Source organism: Rana temporaria, chromosome 1, assembly GCF_905171775.1.
Source record: "Rana temporaria chromosome 1, aRanTem1.1, whole genome shotgun sequence".
Classification (NCBI taxonomy): domain Eukaryota; kingdom Metazoa; phylum Chordata; class Amphibia; order Anura; family Ranidae; genus Rana; species Rana temporaria.
Window position 1 is genome coordinate 324,386,179 of NC_053489.1, and position 20,476 is coordinate 324,406,654.

A 20,476-nucleotide genomic window follows, 5' to 3' on the forward strand; every position below is an offset into this window, starting at 1 on the left:
TAAGGCTCTAATACTTTGAGCCATAGAAGCAGAACAATCATGTACAGTATATTGGACATTCTGATTTCACTTACTGCATGGGGCAGCCAGGTACTGAGCATTTTTACAAGTTCAGCAATGGCAGTCTTTTATTGCTCTGACTACAAGTGTTCTGTAAATGTACTCTATTGTCTCTACACATATAATGCACAAAAGCATCTTCTATTCCATCAAATCTTTCATCTCTATCCCAGGCTCTTTTGCATTATTACAGGATGCAGGATGTTTAAAAGATTGAAAAGGGAAAATACAAGTTTTTCCACTTGTTAAGACTAACATTGTACGTTAACTGAACACTAACAAAACACTGTATGCTTGAGGTATTTTGGTATGGATGCTGAGATAAGCCGGCGTACATATACAAATATTGGACTACATCAGCTGGGTCTGATTCTTTTAAAAGTTAACTAAACTCTGGGTCATAACTAAGCTTTAGATGTTTGATATCCACGCCAAGCTCCTATAGTGCTTATTTTACAAAAGAAAAGTTACACACTAAGCACATACATGATGCCCAAGATCTTTTATCCCTTCTGGAACATCAATAAGCGGAACATTTCCATGCTTCATTATAGACTGGCATGTGTACACTATAAAAGGGCAAAGCAATAGAATAACTTTTTAAAGGTGACCTCACCAGAAGAACATACTCACTTTCCTGCCATTTGGGGGAGCCAGATGGTACAGTATAAGGTGGCATGTGACTGCCTCCCACCTTAATTACTGGCTGCCTAGGCACCCAGCACTGTTGCATGAGGGTGGGGAGACAATCCTTCGAGCTATGTAAGAAATGTGGAGCTTAAATGAGGCCTAATGTAAGAGCCGCTTTCTCCAGTCCAAGTCATTGTGAGTGCAAAATCTGCAAGCCCCAGACCATTTTGTAGCTAAAGGACCAGGCCACTTTTTGCGATTCGGCACTGCATCGCCTTAACTGACAATTGCGCGGTCGTGCGACGTGGCTCCCAAACAAAATTGGCATTTTTTTTTTTTTTTATTTATTCATTTTCCAACAAATAGAGCTTTCTTTTGGTGGTATTTGATCACCTAATGCGGCTTTTATTTTTTGTGCTATAAACAAAAATAGAGCAACAATTAAAAAAAAAAAATGAATATTTTTTTTTTTACTTTTTTGCTATAATGAATATCCCCCAAAAATATATACAAAAACTATTTTTTTTTTCCCTCAGTTTAGGCCGATACGTATTCTTCTTCAATAAAATTCAATAAGTGTTTATCGTTCGGTTTGCGCAAAAGTAATAGCATCTACAAAATAGGGGATAGTTTTATAGCATTTTTATTAAAATATATATATGTGTGTGTGTGTGTGTGTGTGTGTGTGTGTATATATATGTGTATATATGTATATATATGTATATGTATATGTATATATATATATATATATATATATATATATATATATATAATCTCTCCGAACGTCGGTGCGGCTCTATACGGCGCCTGCGCACCGACGTTCGGCTACTTTCGGAAAATCGTGACGCGATGTATGCGACCGTCGGAAGCCTGTCAATCAAGTAGGAACGCGCAGCCCATACCCGGAAGCGGCGGAGAAGATGCATCTCTAAAACGGTACTGCTTCGATTGTAAAAAAAAAAAAACACCCGATTCCCCTAGACAAAATGAGCCTAAATCTAATGTTAAAAAAAAAAAGTTTTTTGGGTGAACCTCCACTTTAATGAGAATGCAACAATGTTGCCACTGATAGATATCTAAACTGATTCCCATAGAGTGTGGGTATAGTCCACCGAGTTGTTTAGACAAGCATGTCCATAATAAATGAAGTTCCGAGAGTAGCGTAACGAAACGTGTAAACTCACGGGGTACAGGGACCCCCCCCCCCCCCATAAATGTCTTAGCCTTGCTATCTTTCCCTTTGCTAGCTCCGTGACATTTTGCACCTTGAGCCTTGATGCAGCCATCTGAAGGATCTCATATGGAGCTATTGTCTGACAGCAAACAGTGAGTAAATCTTGTGTTACACTGTTGTGAAACATTGTTGCCAATACTGTCATTTACAACCATCATACCATTTGTCTAATCACTAATTGCCTATTCAAACCTGTAGGCTGCAAAAGCAACACAAGGAATCACTTTATGGACATGCTTGTCTAAACAACTCAATGGACTACCCACACTCTATGGCAGTGCTTCTCAAATAGTGGGGCGGGCCCCCCTGGGGGGCCGCGAGGCTCCGTAAAGGGGGGCTCGTTTGACCTCACCAAGTACTGCATACTGCAGAGAGAGGGAGTAGCGTGGCGCGATCACTTGAGATTGTCCCAGCGCAGCCCGACGCGGAGGACCACGTGACCCTTTCAAGTAGAACAGACCCGATTGGATAGACATAATGCTCTATCCTGATTGGCCAAACCCGCCCGTGTGACTCTTTGTAGACACGAAGTGTAGCAGACCCTCAAGTGACATCATGGAAAAATTTTTAACAGGGATGAGAAGACAGGCGGAGAGAGAAGGAGAGAAGGAGATAACAGAAAGTCTCCCGAAGGCTAAGACGAGGAAATATGACGAGGCGTATGTAGCGAGGCGTATTCTTTGTTGTAAATTGATCCACATTTCTTTCTTTTTTTATTCTCTCATACGTTAATAAGGATACGGTGTTATGCAGAGGTGTACTTATTTTTTTTTTTTTCAATTCTTTATTTTATATTTTTTCCAGTTTTAAACAGACATATTTTCCATTTTTACCATAACATATGGTTTAGGCATGATGATACATAAATTAACAAAATGTTCCTAGCACGCTTAAAACTTCTCTATACCAAATTCACTAGCGCACGCCAATACCAAAGAACCATAACATATATCTTAGATATGCTTTAACACAAATTAACAAATTATTCCTATGACACTCTTAGCTTCTCTGTATGACATTCAAACAAAAACGAACAACACCACAACCGTCTCTCGTCCTCCCTTACCCTATCCCTTACCTACCCACCCCCCTCCATCTACCTCCCAAAAAAAAAAAAAAACACCACTCAATAGGCCTTCACCTCCCCTCCCCGCCTCCCTCCCCCCCCCCGCCTCACCCCCGCAGAGCTCCCTCTCTGTAACTTATGTAAGGAGACCATACCGATCTGTAGCTGTCCTCCTGCTCTCTTATACCTGCAGTTAACTTCTCCATCTGTTGGATTTCTGATATTCTGCCCAACCATTGTTGTCTAGTTGGGCTGCTTGTGCTTTTCCATAAAATTGGTACACACGCCCTTGCCGCCGTCAAGAAGTGTCTTAACAGAGACTTTTTGAAATTAGTCATGGCCATTGGTAAGTCAAGTAATAGGTAGGTAGCAGGGTTACCTCCCAGCTCTATGTCCAATACTTCTTTTATTGTGTCCCTGACCATTTTCCAAAAATCTTTTAACTTTGGACATGTCCAAAACACATGTAGCATTGTACCCTCCTCTTCACCACACCTCCAACATCTGTCTGAAGTTTCCGGAAATATCCGCTTTAATACCACTGGCGTTTTATACCACCTGGTTAGGATCTTGTATCCCCCCTCCTGGTACCTTGTAGCAAGGGAGGCTTTATGTACGAAATTGAAAATTTTTGTTTTCTGCGTTTCCGAGAATTTCACTCCTAACTCTCTTTCCCAAGCTTGTATATATGGTAATTCCTTTGGGGCCTTTAATTCTACCCATAAACTATACATCTGAGAGAGGGAGTGTCTCATCTCTTCTCCCTTCAAGCACTGTTCCTCGAATCCTGAGAGACCCCTTAGAGGACATCCTCTTGGGTTCAATGCTCTAATAGCAGATTTTAATTGAATTTGTCTTAGAGGGTCAAGTTCTTTTCTCATTGCTTCCTCCCTACCCCTCTCGCCTATCCTTGGGTTCTCCCCCTCAAAATGTATTATTCTACTACAGCCTAGACCTTTTATAGTGTCGCAGAGGTGTACTTATAACAATTTTATAGACAAATGATACTATTTACAGTCGGGCGGGGGGGGGGGGGCGCGAAATGTTTTCTTCTTCCTAGGGGGGGCATGACAGAAAATAATTGAGAAGCACTGCTCTATGGGAATCAGTTTAGATATCTATCAGTGGCAACATTGTTGCATTCTCATTAAGTGCATCCCAGGTGAAATTGATTGTGAAGAAAAACTACAACTACAGTGCCTCTGCCATCTCTTCAATGTCTCCCTAATAACTTTAACCACTTCCATACCAGGCACTTGCGCACCTTCCCGCCCAAGCCACTTTTCAGCTTTTAGCACTGTCGCACTTTGAATGCCAATTACGCGGTCATGCTACACTGTACCCAAACAAAATTGGTGTCCTTTTCCCCCCCACAAATAGAGCTTTCTTTTGGTGGTATTTGATCACCTCTGCGACTCTTCTTCTTCTTCTTCTTTTTTTTTTTTTTTTTTTTTTTTTTTTTTTTTTTTTTTTGCGCAACAACTAAAAATAAGACTCATTTTTTTTGTAAATAAGGAAGTTTTCTCTTTCAATTACGGGCACTGATGGGCACCGATGAGATGGCACTGATGGACATCGATGAGGTAGTACTGATGGGCACTGATTGGCGGCGCTGGTATGCGGCACTAATGGGCACTTAGGGTGGCACTGATGGGTACTTATGGGTGGCACAGATGGGCACTGGGCATGGATGGACACTGTGGGGTGGCACTGATGGACACTGTGGGGTGGCACTGATGCATCCATGTTGCCAGTCAGTGCCCATTTGTGGACACTGATTGGCATTTTTTTTTTATTGCCCCCCCCCTTTTTTTTTGCCCTTCCCTGGTGGTCTAGTGTGGGCTTCCCTGGTGGTCCAGTGTGGCGATCCGAAGAGGTGCTGCGCTGATAAACAATCAGCGCAACCCCCCCCCCCCCTGTCAAGAGAGCCGCTGATCGGCTCTCCTCGCGTCTGTCAGACACGAGTGAGGAAGAGCCATCAACGGCTCTTCCTGTTTACATCATGATCAGCCGTGATTGGACACGGCTGATCACGTGGTAAAGAGCCTCCGCAGGAGGCTCTTTACCAAGATCGGAGATGCAGGGTGTCAGACTGACACCCCGCATCACCGATCGCCACGCTGCGCGCCCCCACGGGCGCGCGCGGCATGAAATCCCGCAGGACATCCATAGACGTCCAGTCAGGATTGTGTAACCACTTCCCGGATGTAAATTTCCCATTGACTGGGCGGGAAGTGGTTAAATTAATGAAACCAGATTCACATGGAAGCTACATATGTTTCAAAACGGTGATCTCCATGAGAGACTTTTTCAGCCATTTCAGGCTCACGGTCCCACTGGTTTTGTTTGTATTGATTACTTTGTTGGTCACTAGTCCTAGTGGAGGGGTGTTTCACCACTACCATAATATAGGATATTTTTTCATGTCCCTCCTTGCTGCGTTCCCTCACACAGACAGTGGTAACTCTCTACCTGTTTTTTCAGGAGACCACTGTCCTGTGTGGGAACTATTAGGGATATATTTTATTAGCAATTGGGCTTTTATATGTGTGTGGGGGGGGGAGGGGGTTTATCTGTGTGTTGTGTGAAGGGTGGGTGCGCTATTTATTTACTCTGACCCTCCTTCGGGAGGATCAAATTTTTTTTCTCATTCTAGTTACCAGTATATGCCGGTCTGTGGGGGGTGTCCATAAGGGAATTATCTGGGTAGGTCCACCTATCCTTGGGGGACCCATTCTTTATGCCTTATACATGTGTTCTTTTTGATATTTTTTTCAATACATTTGTAGTTCACTATTTAGGGTGTGCAGCAGTCTGTCTCTTTTTTATTTTTTTATTCTTGTTGGAGGTGGAGATCTACCTGGACAACATGGAAGGGATCAAAGATCACTGGGGGGGCAGAATCTCCCTCTTTTTTTTTTTTTTTTTTTTTTGGATGTTGACTACAAGATCCCAATAAAAATGAAAAGGTAAGGATGGCATGGAGAATAATTTGAAAAATCTAAAACAGTCTCTGTAAAAATTTAAAAACTTGGTCCATCTTAAAAGTTGGCTTCTTCAAGTAACTCTGCGTTCACTTTCATTCACAACTTTTTCATGACTCGGGAATCATGGCTGATGTAGGAGTCCATCATAAATGCAGAACATCTGGTACTGTATGCTGGTTTTGCTTGACCAGTTTTGGGCCTGACTGTCTAGTGTAGGTAGTAAATGGAAAAAGAAAATATGGACAACCGCACTCCAAAAAACCTTGATGGTTGCCTTTTATTTAAAAAAGAAAATGCACTACAAGTCACAGCACACTACACAGGAGTAAAAGGGCTGACGCGTTTCGCACTATAAATTAGTGCTTAATCATAGCTTAAGTAGTATGTAGGGCAGTGTACAGAAGTCGGTAGTGTAGTGCGCGGGGCAGTGTCGAGGGAAAATTGGGACTGTGAGCAGGACATGGGGGGGGGGGGGGGTCAGGTGGGCACACCACTGGGGGAGCCCAGGAGGGAACAAGGGGTTACCTGATACAGAATGTGGATATAAAAAAAAATACTTTTACATGCCAGAGACTGTTTTCTTTATAGAGAGTCAGATAGTGACTTGCCACCTTTCTGAAGAATTTTGTCTGTTGCTTATTGGATCTGAGGCGTCATGTTCTTTTGTTTTATAGTTGACGTATACTGCTTGGACCTTGAAGAAGGGGACATACCCCGAAAGCTTGTCCTGAAAAATTGTATGTTAGTGCAAATAAAAGCATCACGGGCAGTACTCAATTTTCTTTGTTTTAGTGAAAGCTACGTTCGGTGCTAGGCTGAGTTTCTTGTAGTGGATGAAGAAAAGGGGAAGGGCATTTTTTTTTTCTGGCAGTACTATAGTTTTCTGCTGAGTCACTGGCCAGGCGCTGCTTTTGTCATTTGTTATTTTCACCAGGAAATTTTTAGAAAGTGCTGACTGTAGAACCAGAGGACGAGGGTGAACTTGTGAAATACTAGGTGAAATGTGACAGCGTCACAGTACTCAAAATTGTATAGACAGACTAACGATTGTTGCTTCTCATTACAATAAGGCTATGGACCAACAGAAGTCTCAGCATATTATGCATATTCTCTTCCTTCATAGTCGGTACTCCTTGGGCTTTATTGCACAGTAATATGCAGAGCCCCACGGCAACTAGAGATTTCACAAATCTGCTGCAGCCTCTTTTCTATAGTGTTATATGTACAAGTACAGTCCTGCACAATGTTCAACTTCCCATACAACAATCTAATATCCATCCGTTGAATTGCCCAAAGTTTACTCCATAGGTGGCTTTGTCTGCACCACTTGGCTTGATAAGACTATTTATTTTGTTCATTCAACTGTTGTCAAAGTAGCCAGGTGGAAAATTTCTGACCAAGCGGTGCCTACATCCAATGAGATGAAATGACTATTTGGGTATTCTGACAACTGCGAAATCTTGTGCTCGGAATGCAATAGTGGACACTGCAGATTTAACCATCTGCACTTTTTTTAGAAAGCTAAAATCTTAACATGTATGGCCAGCTTTAGCCACTGGTCAATAAAAAAGGTTTTATTGGCCAACTGAAGTTATTGAAAATGTAAGACTACATAATCCTTTAGATGCCTTCTTTACACTTTGTAACATTGTATAAGGGTCAGTTCACCAGACGCAGTTTTGTGTGCATTTTTCTGCTCTAAATATGTCTCTAGTTGGCTGTAGTTCACACCATGCAGTCAGTTTCTGCCCTGGAAACTGACTGCATGATGTGAACTACAGCCAACTAGAGCCATTGGAATACATGGAAAATGCTGTGCATGCATTTTGTGCAGGAAAAAAAGCACACGGAACTGCGTCTGGTGTGAACTGGCCTTTAAGCCAGAGGAAGGTATCTAAAGGGGCTCAAAAAGGTATCTTTAACTACTTAAGCCGGTTAAGAACCTTGCCCCTTTTTTACGATTCCACACTGCGTCGCTTTAACTGTCAGTTGCGCAGTTGTGCGACGTGGCTCCCAAACAAAATAGGTGTCCTCCTTTTTTTTTTTTTTTTCACAAATGGAGCTTTATTTTGTTGGTATTTGATCACCTCTGCGCTTTTTTATTTTTTGCGCTATAAACAAAAATAAAAATCAATATATCTATTCTTTTTTTTTTTTTTTTTTTTACTGTAATAAAATATCCCCCAAAAATATATAAAAAAACATATTTTTTCCTCAGTTTAGGCTGATACGTATTTTTCTACTTATTTTTGTTAAAAAAAATCGCAATAAGCGTTTGGTTTGCGCGAAAGTTATAGCATTTACAAAATAGGGGATAGTTTTATGGAAATTTTATTAATGTGTGTTTTTTTTTTTTTTTTCCACTAGTAATGGCGGCGATCAGCTTTTTTTTTTTTTTTTTTTTTGTGTGTGACTGCGACATTATGGCGGACACTTTTGGCACATTTTTGGGACCATTGTCATTTTCACAGCGAAAAGTGAAAATGGCAATGTCCGTGAAGGGGTTAACCACTAGGGGGCGCTAATGGGTTAAGTGTGCCCTAAAGGAGTGATTCTTACTGTAGGGGGGCGTGGCTGTAGGTGTGACATCACTGATCGTCCTTCCCTATAACAGGGAACAGATGATCAGTGACACTGCCACACAGAAGAACGGGGAAGGTGTGTTTACACTCGCCTCTCCCCGTTCTTCAGCTCCTGTGACCCAATCGCGGGACCCACGGCTGGGCTCTTAAAGGTGACGTACGTACGTGCCTGTGCCCAGCCGTACCATTCTGCCGACGTATATCGGCGTTAGGCGGTCCTCAAGTGGTTAATAACTTGAGTTATTAAACATTACAAACTACTGTATAATATTTCTGTATAGTTTTGATTTGGAAATCTCTCATCTCCTGTCTAAGTAAAGGAAAGATGCATTACAGAGAAGACACCACAGGTTGGTATCTGGTCAAAGTTCAAGGATCAAGGTGCTAAGCAAAGAAAATAAAGATCCCACTGTTGGTATTTGAAGGTTTCACCTTTTTTCACATGGAGACTTTTTAAAAGCAGATAAGGTAGTGTCATTTTAAAATGCAAATTTGTTTTAAATCTGAATTAAAAATAAGGGACTCTACTACTTTGACTATTTAATACCCAGTTAATACATATCAAATTAATTGCGATTGATCATCTATCGATTACTATAGGTTTTCTGTTCTTTGAACTAGGGTTGTCCCGATACCACTTTTTTAGGACCGAGTACAAGTACCGATACTTTTTTTCAAGTAGTCGCCGATACCGAATACCGATACTTTTTTTAAATGTGTCCCCAAATGCAGCCATGTCCCCCCCATATGCAGCCATGTCCCCCACATATGCAGCCATGTCCCTCTAGCCATGTCCCTCACATATGCAGCAATGTCCCTCTAGCCATGTCCCTCGATGCGGCGGCGCGATGCGGCGGCAGCAGCGGGGGGGGAAAGGGGGGGAAAGTATTCTATTTAGGTATCGGGGGTATTTGCACGAGTACGAGTACTCCCGCAAATACTCGGTATCGGTCCCGATACCGATACTGGTATCGGTATCTGGACAACCCTACTTTGAACATTTACTCCCTTATACAAGTTATTTTTTTTTTCCAGTTTCTTGTATAGAGGGCAATATAGCGGCATTTATATCCGGCAAAACCAAACCATTTCTCTGCTGATTGTAACACGTGAGCTTCATTTATTGTTGAGGCCTTAAAATTCTAAGCATTCCTGAAAATTAATTCATTAGAAATGTGTCATATGACCTGTTTTATAAATGTAATTTCTTTTCTCAGGTTTTTTTTTTCCCATACCACCCAGAGTACAGAATTCTTTAGAAGAATAGAACGCTTTTGCTGTGAACTTTGTCCTTGTTTTACAACCAGTCACCAGAGAAACTGGTGTTACTCTGCTGATGCTTGGAGTTTTACCAACAGGGTTTCAAAAACGAGGAGGCACTGTAAGATGGGTACAAAATTCCCACAAGGCTTGTAGCTGTTGGTCTCAGTAGTTCCATGTCTAATCTTTGCTAAATCTTAGCTTTAACAGTTTAATTTACAGTAACCAGCCTAATGTGACTGGTCCATTGTTCAGTGTAATTCGCTGTGGTCTGTGTTGGCACTATGATAATAAATTCTGACGATCTCTATTATTTTCTTCAGGTGTGTTTGAAACAAGAATTATGAGTAACCCTTTCCAGCATCTAGTAGAGCCACTTGATCCTGATGAACCAGACAAGAAGTTTTTTAATCTCCACAAGTTAAACGATGAAAGATATGGTGAGAAGGTGTTTTTTTTTTTTTTTTTAAAGTATACATACATACATACATACATACATACATACATACATACATACATACATACATACATACATACATACATACATACATAAATTTATATATACCGTATTTATGGCGGTATAACGCGCACCCCTAAAGATGCCCCGAATCCTGTGGAAAAAAAGTTTGTTTTGTACTTGCAGTTTTGGTGTCTTGTGCGGCGTCCATCGGCGGCCTCGTCGGGTCCGGCGTCCTTCTGCGGCTTCGGGTGTCCTTCTGCGGCGGGTCCGGTGTCCTCTTCGGCGGGTCCGGCGTCCTTCTGCGGCGTCCTCCCCGCTCGTTTCCCGCACCGAGTTTGAATACTGCGCCGACATATACAGAGCGCAGTACACTCGTGTATTGTCGGCAATGCTCGGCTACCCGCGCTGACGTCCAGGACGTGACCGCGGAAGGAGCCGAGACTGCCCGACTATACCGAGTGTACTGCGCTCTGTATATGTCGGCGCAGTATTCAAAACTCGGTGCGGGTATCGGCGTATACCACGCACCCACGATTTTTGCCCTGGTTTTCAGGGCAAAAAAGTGTGCGGTATATGCATCTATCTCTATCTCTATCTCTATCGTAATGAACAGCTGGTGCTGCTATCGCCTATAACACGCTGGGCTTGTATGGTGTGAGGAAGTAAACCCACTTGTAAAAAAAAAAAAAAATGCATAGCATACTAGCTCATTATGTGATACTCACCTCAGATCGAAGCCCCCGCAGGCATCCTCGTTCACCGCTCAGGCGGCCGACATCTCTCCCGGCTGTTACTTCCGGGTATAACGGCTCCAGCACTGTGATTGGCCGGAGCCACGATGACGTCACTCCCGCATGCATGCCGCCAGTCACGGCACGGCCTCTATTAGGAACGGCAAAAGGTAAAGTGCGCCTGCACCGTTGACATCGGCTCCCGTGATTTTTGGAAATATCTCCTAAATTGTGGAGGGTTTAGGAGATATTTAAAGCAATTACAGGTAAACCTTAATCTAGGCTTACCTGTAGGTTAAAGTGATTGTAAAGGGTTTACAACCACTTTAAGCCTCGTACACATGATCGGATTTTCCGACGGGAATTGTGTGATGACAGCCTGTTGGCCGAAAATCCGTTTGTACGCTACATCAGACAATTGTCGGCTTTTCCATGGACAATTGTTGGCTGGCAGGCTTTGAAATTTTCCATGGACAACGATCTGTTGTCGGATTTTCTGATTGTGTTTATTAAAGTCCAAAGTAAAAAGGCGCATGCTCTGAATCAATGCTCACCAAACACAACATTAGCAGAAGATGCCCAAAGAGCTTTAAAAACGTGTAGTACGTCACCAGGCCCGGACTGGGACAAAAAATAGGCCCGGGCATTCTAAGCCGAGCAGCCCATTTTGTTAAAAACCAAAGTTGCGGATTGTCACTTGCCACGTCACCTGCCACACATTGCAGATTGTCCCTTTCACATCACCTGCCACACATTGCAGATTGTCCCTTTCACGTCACCTGCCACAAGTTGCGGATGTCACTTGCCACGTCACCTGCCACACATTGCAGATTGTCCCTTTCACGTCACCTGCCACAAGTTGCGGATTGTCACTTGCCACGTCACCTGCCACACGTTGCAGATTGTCACTTGCCACGTCACCTGCCACACGTTGCAGATTGTCACTTGCCACGTCACCTGCCACACATTGCAGATTGTCACTTGCCACGTCCACTGCCACAAGTTGCAGATTGTCACTTGCCACGTCCACTGCCACAAGTTGCGGATTGTCACTTGCCACTTCACCTGCCACAAGTTGCGGATTGTCACTTGCCACATCACCTGCCACAAGTTGCAGATTGTCACTTGCCACGTCACCTGCCACACGTTGCAGATTGTCACCTGCCACTTCACCTGCCACACGTTGCGGATTGTCACTTGCCACATCACCTGCCACAAGTTGCAGATTGTCCCTTTCATGTCACCTGCCACAAGTTGCGGATTGCCCCTTTCATGTCACCTGCCACAAGTTGCGGATTGTCACTTACTACATCACCTGCCACACATTGTGGATTGTCCCTTTCATGTCACCTGCCACAAGTTGCGGATTGTCACTTACTACATCACCTGCCACACATTGTGGATTGTCCCTTTCATGTCACCTGCTACAAGTTGCAGATTGTCCCTTTCATGTCACCTGCCACAAGTTGCAGATTGTCCCTTTCATGTCACCTGCCACAAGTTGCAGATTGTCCCTTTCACGTCACCTGCCACAAGTTGCAGATTGTCCCTTTCATGTCACCTGCCACAAGTTGCAGATTGTCCCTTTCACGTCACCTGCCACAAGTTGCGGATTGTCCCTTTCATGTCACCTGCCACAAGTTGCGGATTGTCCCTTTCATGTCACCTGCCACAAGTTGCAGATTGTCCCTTTCACGTCACCTGCCACACATTGTGGATTGTCCCTTTCATGTCACCTGCCACACATTGTGGATTGTCCCTTTCATGTCACCTGCCACAAGTTGCGGATTGTCACTTACCACATCACCTGCTACATATTGTGGATTGCCACTTGCCATCTCACCTGCCACACGTTGCGGATTGTCACTTGCTAAGGTGGTGTTTTGCTTGTCAGAGTCAGGTAGCAGAGAGATGATGTAATCTCCCTGCTGCCTGCACAGTGAGGGCGGAATTTACTGCCGGTATGCAAGGCGGGCATGGGGCGGTGAGAGATGATGTCATCTCTCTGCTCCCCCGGCCGCTGGCTTGTTGATTGGCCAGCCACCCACAGAGCCGACCAGCTGACCGGACACTCTCTGACTCTCACTCGCTGCGGAACCGCCCGCTCAGACTCTCTGGCGCCAAATTCCGCAACTAAAACAAATTTCTCTGGGGAGTGCCAATTTCCCTGCGTCCGCCCATGGAATACGGCCAAATTACAGTACCTATAAATCTCCATAGGCAACGCTTTTAAAGTCTTTACAGTTACCAGTTTAGAGTTACACAGGAGGTCTGGTGCTAGAATGATTGCTCTCACTATGTTTGCGGCGATACCTTACATGTGTGGTGCTATTGGCATTTATTTATTTTTCCTTTTGTCATTTTTTCTACGATTTTTTTTTTTCTTCTTGTTTCTGACGTCACAAGGTAAGAGGAATAAGGTCAGTTTCTCTCACTGTGTGCCTAGAGCTGGATGCCACCAGTAGCATTCTTACTGGGTTGCCCACTCACACAGGAGAGCCTGGTGAAGGCAGCGGTGGGAGGGGGTATATATGTGTGTGTATGTATATATATATATATACCCAAAAGGTGTCCCAAAGTCGGACTGCATTGCATTGCTTCAGATGAACTCACACAATTTCAAACTGGCAATGCAGTCTGACTTCGGGGGCGATTTGTCTATTCAAATTGCCCCCGAAGTCGGCAAAAGTAGTACAGAAACTTCTTTTGGGAATTGGTGCGGCGCTGCAAAGTCGATGACACACTGATTCGGACAGTACTATTGCCGGCTATAGCTGCTGATTTGGTATGCGATTTAACATGTCAAATCGCATGCCAAATCGGCCCAATGTGAATGCAGGACACCTTTTGGGTACAAGAACTGTCCTTCTCTCACACAATGTCTGACACCATCACTTTGCCCCTTTCACACTGGAGGCGCTTTTCAGCCCTTTTCAGGCGTTTTAGCACTAAAAATAGTGCCTGAAAAGTGCTAGTAGGGTGCTTTTAACCCCCGCTAGTGGCCGCGAAAGGGTTAAAACCGGCCGCAAAGCACTGCTGCAAAGCTTTGCCGACGGTTCGTCGGCGCTGCCCCTTTGATTTCAATGGTCAAGGGAACTTTAGGAGCGGTGTCCTGCTAGCAGCATCTTTGGGGTGCTGTAAGGAGTGGCAGTGCACCGCTCCAGTGTGAAAGCCTCCTGGCTTTCACATTGGAGTGAAAGGAACGGCTCTTTCAGGGCACTTTGCAGGTGCTAGTTTTAGCGTTATAGCGCCTGCAAAGTAACCCAGTGTGAAAGGGGTACAAGAGCATTGCTGGTTGGTTTGGAGAGTTTAGTAACCTGTAACAACCAGATTTCATGATTCTGCACTTAGGCTTCTTTCACACTGGGGTGCTTTGAGGGCGCTAAAGAGCTAAAAATAGCGCCTGCAAAGCGCCCTGAAAAAGCGTCTCCCAGGGCTTTCACATTGTAGCGGTGCGCTGGAAGCACGCTCAAAAAAGTCCTGCCAGCCGCATCTTTTGAGGCGCTGTAGGAGCGGTGTATGCACCGCTCCTAAAGCGCTACTGCCCATTGAAATCAAGGTGCAGGGCTGCCGAACTGCTTTGCTGGCGGTTTTAACCCTTTTTCAGCTGATAGCGGTGGTTAAAAGTGCCCCGCTAGCGGCCGAATAGCGCCACAAAAAGGACAGTAAAGCGTCGCTAAAAACAGCGGCGTTTTACCGCCAACAGCACACGGATCCAGTGCGAAAGTAGCAATAGACCAATTAGGCAATGATTCATAGTTGTGTACTACGAATCACTGCAATTTCACAGAAGTCCATTTAGTTCTGATTGGCAGCTGTGGAGAAATACCTCCTCCTGCTAGTAAATATATATTTTATTTTCATTGATATCATAAGACTGGCAGACTTTATCAGCTTCTTCTTGCTAGTGATCCAACTAGCAAGAAGAAGCTGATGAAGTCTGAAAGTCTCATGATATCAATGAAAATAAAATATATATTTACTAGCAGGAGGTATTTCTCCACAGCTGCCAATCAGATTCTTATTTCAGGGTCGTTTAGGCATTTTTATTTAATTGCTCATTTAAAACATTGACAGGCAAGCTATATAAAAAAAAAACATTGACAGGCAAGCTATATAAAAAAAAAACATTGACAGGCAAGTTATAATAAAAAAATAAAATAAAAAAAAAACATTGGCAGGCTGCCATACTGTGTCACTTACCTTTCTAGACGTCCAGCTTCTTTTAAGACATCAGGCCTCCTCCAGCAGCTCCTCCCCCTTCACGGTCACATGACCGGCCTGACGTAATGAAGCCCTCCTTCCTTCTAAGCCTAGAGCAGAAGGCTGGCCAGCGGCCGTGGAGGCGGCTGTGTAGCCGGCCGTGGTGAGCGGCGCCGCCGTGCCAGCACAGGGAGAAGCCCAGCCGCTGCCTCAGAGTGTGGGGGGGAACCCGGCCGGACACCTGCCTAATACAAATGCGGCCGTCTCCGCGGAAATCGGCCGCGAATTCGGCCGCGATCTTGGCGCAAAGAGGCCGGCTGAGCGTGGGGAAATGTTAACTGGCGGCCTGGTAGCCGAGGCCCACCGGGCATATGCCCGGTGTGCCCTATGGCCAGTCCGGGCCTGTACGTCACTACGTTTGTGTTTGTTGGCTAGACAAAATCCAGGCAAACGCCCTTCGGACAAAAGTCTGATGCTTTGTCTGTGAAAAATCTGATCGTGTGTACGAGGCTTTAGACATAATGTTTATCAACTGGCGCAGGAGCACAGGTTACGAACACAAGGCCCGCGGGCCGAATCTATCCCTCCAGGCCATTTCATGTGGCCGTTGCACCTCTCCTGCAGCTACAGGAGAGCTCCAGCCCTCCTCTGGTCCTACTCCAGACCCTGTACTTTCTGCTTTCAAGCAATGCATCCAGCTTCTTCTCAGCAGCAGCATAAGGAAAGGGGGTGCACTGTGATGTAAGGGAGAGTGGGGGACTCAACTTCTTTATCAATAAATCGAAATATACTTTATTGCTATTGCACAATTTTTCATAGGAGTTGATTCCGGATTTAATATTTCAACCCCAATCTGTATAATTATGTCTTCTCAGCACGTCTGCCCTTCTCCATTCGGGTGCTTTTGGAGTCGGCTATCCGGAACTGTGATGAATTTCTTGTTAAACCTAAAGATGTAGATAACATTTTGAATTGGAAAGTCACCCAGCATGAGAATGTGGAAGTGCCCTTTCGTCCAGCACGCGTCATCCTGCAGGACTTTACGTAATTACTTTATTTTTCTACTTTATGAATCATGTTTCTGCTATGGGCCTGTTTGTGGCAATAGCTTTGTAATTTTTAAGCTCCATGCACACTGAAGCTGATAAACTGTAGTTTATTGGCGTTTTGGGCTTTTTTTTTTTTAAAGCCCATAAACTGAACTCTATGTTAGCCTATGTGCCCATGCACACCTGGGTGTTTTTTAGTGTTAATGAGCTTTGGAGTTTATTGGCTTTTTTCTGAATGCCCGAAAATTTGCGTTCAAAGTGCCGTTTTTCGGCAGGAAAAAACGCTAAAAACTGGCAACAGCGTTTTTTTTTTTTTTTTTTTTTTTCATTGAGAAAAAAAAAAAAAAACACTGAAATTCGCAGATTAAAGCTATTGCAAAAATGGTAAAAAAAAACATTGAAAGGCTCCCTGCAAAGCTACTGGCATTTTTTAATAGCTTTTTTTTTTTTAGCTTCAGTGTGCATGGAGCCTTAAAGCGGAGTTCCACCCAAAAGTGGAACTTCCGCTTAATTCACTCCTCGCCCCCTTACATGCCACATTTGGCATGTACATTTTTTGGGGGGGAGTAGGGGCTTCAGGAGGAGTGGGACTTCCTGTCCCACTTCCTCCTTCCGCCAAGGGGCTGCTAAGGCGATACGTCATATCGCCTTTTGGCAGCCCCTCCCTGTAGGCGATCGCCTGGGACACATGACAGGTCCCAGGCGATCGCCTGTCCAAACGGATGGCGCAGCCCCGCTCGCGCATGCGCTGTGGGTGCCCGGCCGTGAAGTCGAAAGCTGCCCACACTTAGAATGAAGACGCCGGCCGGAGAGAAGCGGAGCCTCGGCCGGCGCGTCGCTGGAACGTGGAGCAGGTAAGTGTATGTTTATTAAAAGCCAGCAGCTACACTTTTTGTAGCTGCTGACTTTTAATAAACATTAAAAATGACTGCAACACCCCTTAAGTAAAAGAAAATCCCAAAGTTTGGATTGACATCAGAACACTAATACAGGGGAAATCTTCCTAATAGGATTCCCTCACTTTGGAGAGATTTCCTCTCATGTCCTCTTTTGGCTATAGGACAGAAAGTGAAGAAATCTTGCTGGGGATGACAAAAAAACGGACAGGGGTTTATTACCCTCCGTTACAAGCAATCCAAAATGGGGAGAAAAAAACATTAAGGGCAAAACAAGACTTTCTTATAGTAATATTTACTAATGAAATAAAGTGGGGGTGTGTGTGTGTGTTTGTTTTTCTTTGTAAAGTGTGCCTTTGTAAATGTGACACAAAAGAATAATAAACAAGCAGTTTAAAGTGAATGTAAACCCGTTCTCATCCTTTCTAAACTACTGCCATAGTGCTGATCTATAAGGATATACATGCCTCCTGCATGTATCCTTACCTGTCATGTGTCTCCCCTGTTATGAGACAGGAAAAACTGCAGATTCGGTGATTGGAGTCGTGATGTCAGACTCCCTGCCCACCTTTTCCCATCCTCTTGTCAACATGCATTTTCTCCTGTGTATTTCTTACACTGAACTTCTGCTATGATCACTAACATCCAGTCAAAACCCAGAAAGGTCACCACATGACTTCAGCATGCCCAATCATGCTGAGGTGTGGAGTAGCCATTCCTGGGAGAGCTGGAGAAGAAAGGGGGCAGGGATCTGATGTATACAGTATGCCTCGCTCCTGTAAAATAACTGATTTTAGGTGTCTCTGTTCTCATTCAGAGGTGTGCCTGCAGTGGTGGATTTTGCAGCCATGCGGGATGCAGTAAAGCGATTGGGAGGTGACCCTGAGAAAATTAACCCCGTTTGTCCTGCAGATCTGGTGATCGATCATTCTATTCAAGTTGATTTCAACAGGAGGTGAGACTGTTCCAAAATTATCTCCCTTTTTGCATGATTTTTTTTTGCATGCATCCATTTTTTTTTTTTTTTTCATTCTTCTTTTTTGTATAAAGTCAGAATGCACATAATATAACTGAGGAATTGATGCATGAAAACAACTTCCAGCGTTTTGCCAATCTCCTTTTAGAAGCTGTTGCCTATACTTCTTGGATCTACCTTGGTTCTGGGCTGTATGCCATGTTCCAGCTTTTACAAAACCTATTCATCTCCTACTGAGCTACTCCTACAATTTGGGTCCTGCATAAAAAATAAGCTGAACTGAATTTTTAGTTAAATATGCAACTCTGGTCATTCTTTTTGTTTACAACCGTAATAAAGGGTTGTAACCATACTTGGGTTGTTACTGCTATATTTGTCTCATTGTGAGAGATTTTCTTCCACCTTCACAACACAGTGGGGAAATCACTTTTGGCAGCTGTTGCCATTTGGGATTTTGTTCATTACTCCGTGTTTATTGTATTTTAAATATATGTAGACTTCTACAAAAAAAAAAATCATAGACAGCGGTGGCCGGTCCATAAGGGGTGCAGCCCCCCTAATCTACATGCGGGGTGCCGAACACATGGATTCCAATGGGATGTTTTTTTGTTTTGTTTTTTTTGTAGAACATGATTAGAGCCAGAGGCTAAAAGAATAGGCAATCCTATTGGACTCCTAGGAGGAGACGACACATGGCGGAAGACGCCGTAATGCGGAGGGGGAGGAGATGCAATGAAAGACACCTGTAGGAGTGCTGCGGGACTGGATGACTAATACTGATCATAGATACACTTAACTCTGACCGAACAATATTCAATTTACCTCCCTGGTTTATTTTACATGTTTTAGTTGATCTGTACCTTTTTAGTAGGGTTGTCCCGATACCACTTTTTTAGGGAGGAGGGGGTGGACGGTGTCTTTTTTCGGTGTATTTTTTCCCCTGATCTCTCCCCCTTGAGACAGAGAGAAAGAGACTGAGGATAGAGATTGCCCAGTCCCTTTCTCTGAAGCCTAAGCTGCACTGAAAATTTAATGGAGAGAAGACAGCGGCTCCTCTCCATTTATAAACTGAGACGTCGTAATCACAGGAGGTTACAATATTTCAGTTATGTGAATGGACAGAGTCTGTGATCACGAACTCTGTTCATACAGAAAAGGAAGCAGGCAGAACGGAGTGGGACAGCGACGAGGATGTGGGGACAGTCAGCGGTGATCGTGTGTAGGGGAGTTACAAGCCCAGATAACCGCTGTATAGATTTCACTAAAGCAGCTAAAAGCCGTGGGGGAGAGAAGCTTGTAAATCCCCCACGTAACAATCACCACTGACTGTTCAGGTATCGGGTGAAGCATCGGGAGCATTTGCCCAAGTACAAGTACTCGGGCAAATGCTCAGTATCGGTACGGATACTAGTATCCGTATCGGGACAACCTCTCTTTTCAGCTATTTAGCTTGCTGTTTGATTGGTGTTGATGACTAATATGAGAATATGGGAACTGACTGTACTAACTAATAGCAACATTAATCCTTTCATAGTCCTGACAGCTCTATACTAAAGAATAATTACCGGTACATTTCACACGGGCTACTTCACATGAAAACATTTTGGATATACCTTAAACAATCCTATGTTTCTTTTTCTTCTCCGTTTTCATACCTCCCAAAACTTGTATTTTATCATTATTTTTTATACAGGACCTCATTTTATTTTTTTTAAAAACAAGTAATACTCTCTTCTCAGTAGATTCACCAAACATTTGCTACAAGAAAATAAAATAAAAATTCTTTGTCTGCACACCACCTCCTTCTTATCCCCTGTTTTTCAGGGACGACAGTTTACAAAAAAATCAGGAATTGGAATTTGAAAGGAACCGAGAGCGATTTGAGTTTTTGAAGGTGAGTTACTCAATATACAGAAAGTAAAGCATTATAGATCCAAGCTGCTGCATCTTGGTGTTTAAAGAAAAGGTAGGAATACTACTAGGTAATCATGTTCACGCAACCATATTTGGCTTTTCTGGTTCACATATGACTTTTTTTTTTTTTTCCATGAAAAAGAACAAGCTTAGGACTAAGCTAAGTCTTAAGAGAAGTATGGGATTTAAAAAAAAAAAAACCTTATACTCGCTTATATGGGGGCAGCATCAATCCAATGCTATATCTGTCCCCCGCCACCTCTGAAATGTGAACTGAGCGATCAAGACTGCTGATCACTCAGTTCTCCCCTCCTCCCCAAACAGAGAGCCATGACTTCAGTCAACGGCTCTGCTCAGGAGCGACTGGCTCAGTCTCCCAGAGGCGCGGCTGAGCCAGCTGCTGATCCAGGCATGTGGGTGGTTCTTGA

General features: G+C 43.9%; 1 protein-coding gene across 4 annotated transcripts in view; it reads left to right on the top strand.

Moving 5' to 3' along the window:
* ACO1 (aconitase 1) overlaps positions 1 to 20,476 on the top strand; it is an 88,401-nt gene that overhangs the window by 20,237 nt on the left and 47,688 nt on the right. For 2 of the 4 annotated variants that reach the window (XM_040360308.1, XM_040360286.1), the window contains exons 2-5: positions 10,143 to 10,259; positions 16,089 to 16,257; positions 17,976 to 18,113; positions 19,959 to 20,028. In XM_040360308.1, coding sequence (XP_040216242.1) covers positions 10,163 to 10,259; positions 16,089 to 16,257; positions 17,976 to 18,113; positions 19,959 to 20,028 — 474 coding nt within the window. In that variant the 5' untranslated portion in view covers positions 10,143 to 10,162. Of the gene's footprint in view, positions 1 to 10,140; positions 10,260 to 16,088; positions 16,258 to 17,975; positions 18,114 to 19,958; positions 20,029 to 20,476 lie in introns of all 4 variants that reach the window. The other 2 variants (XM_040360316.1, XM_040360297.1) reach the window with 2 other exon arrangements.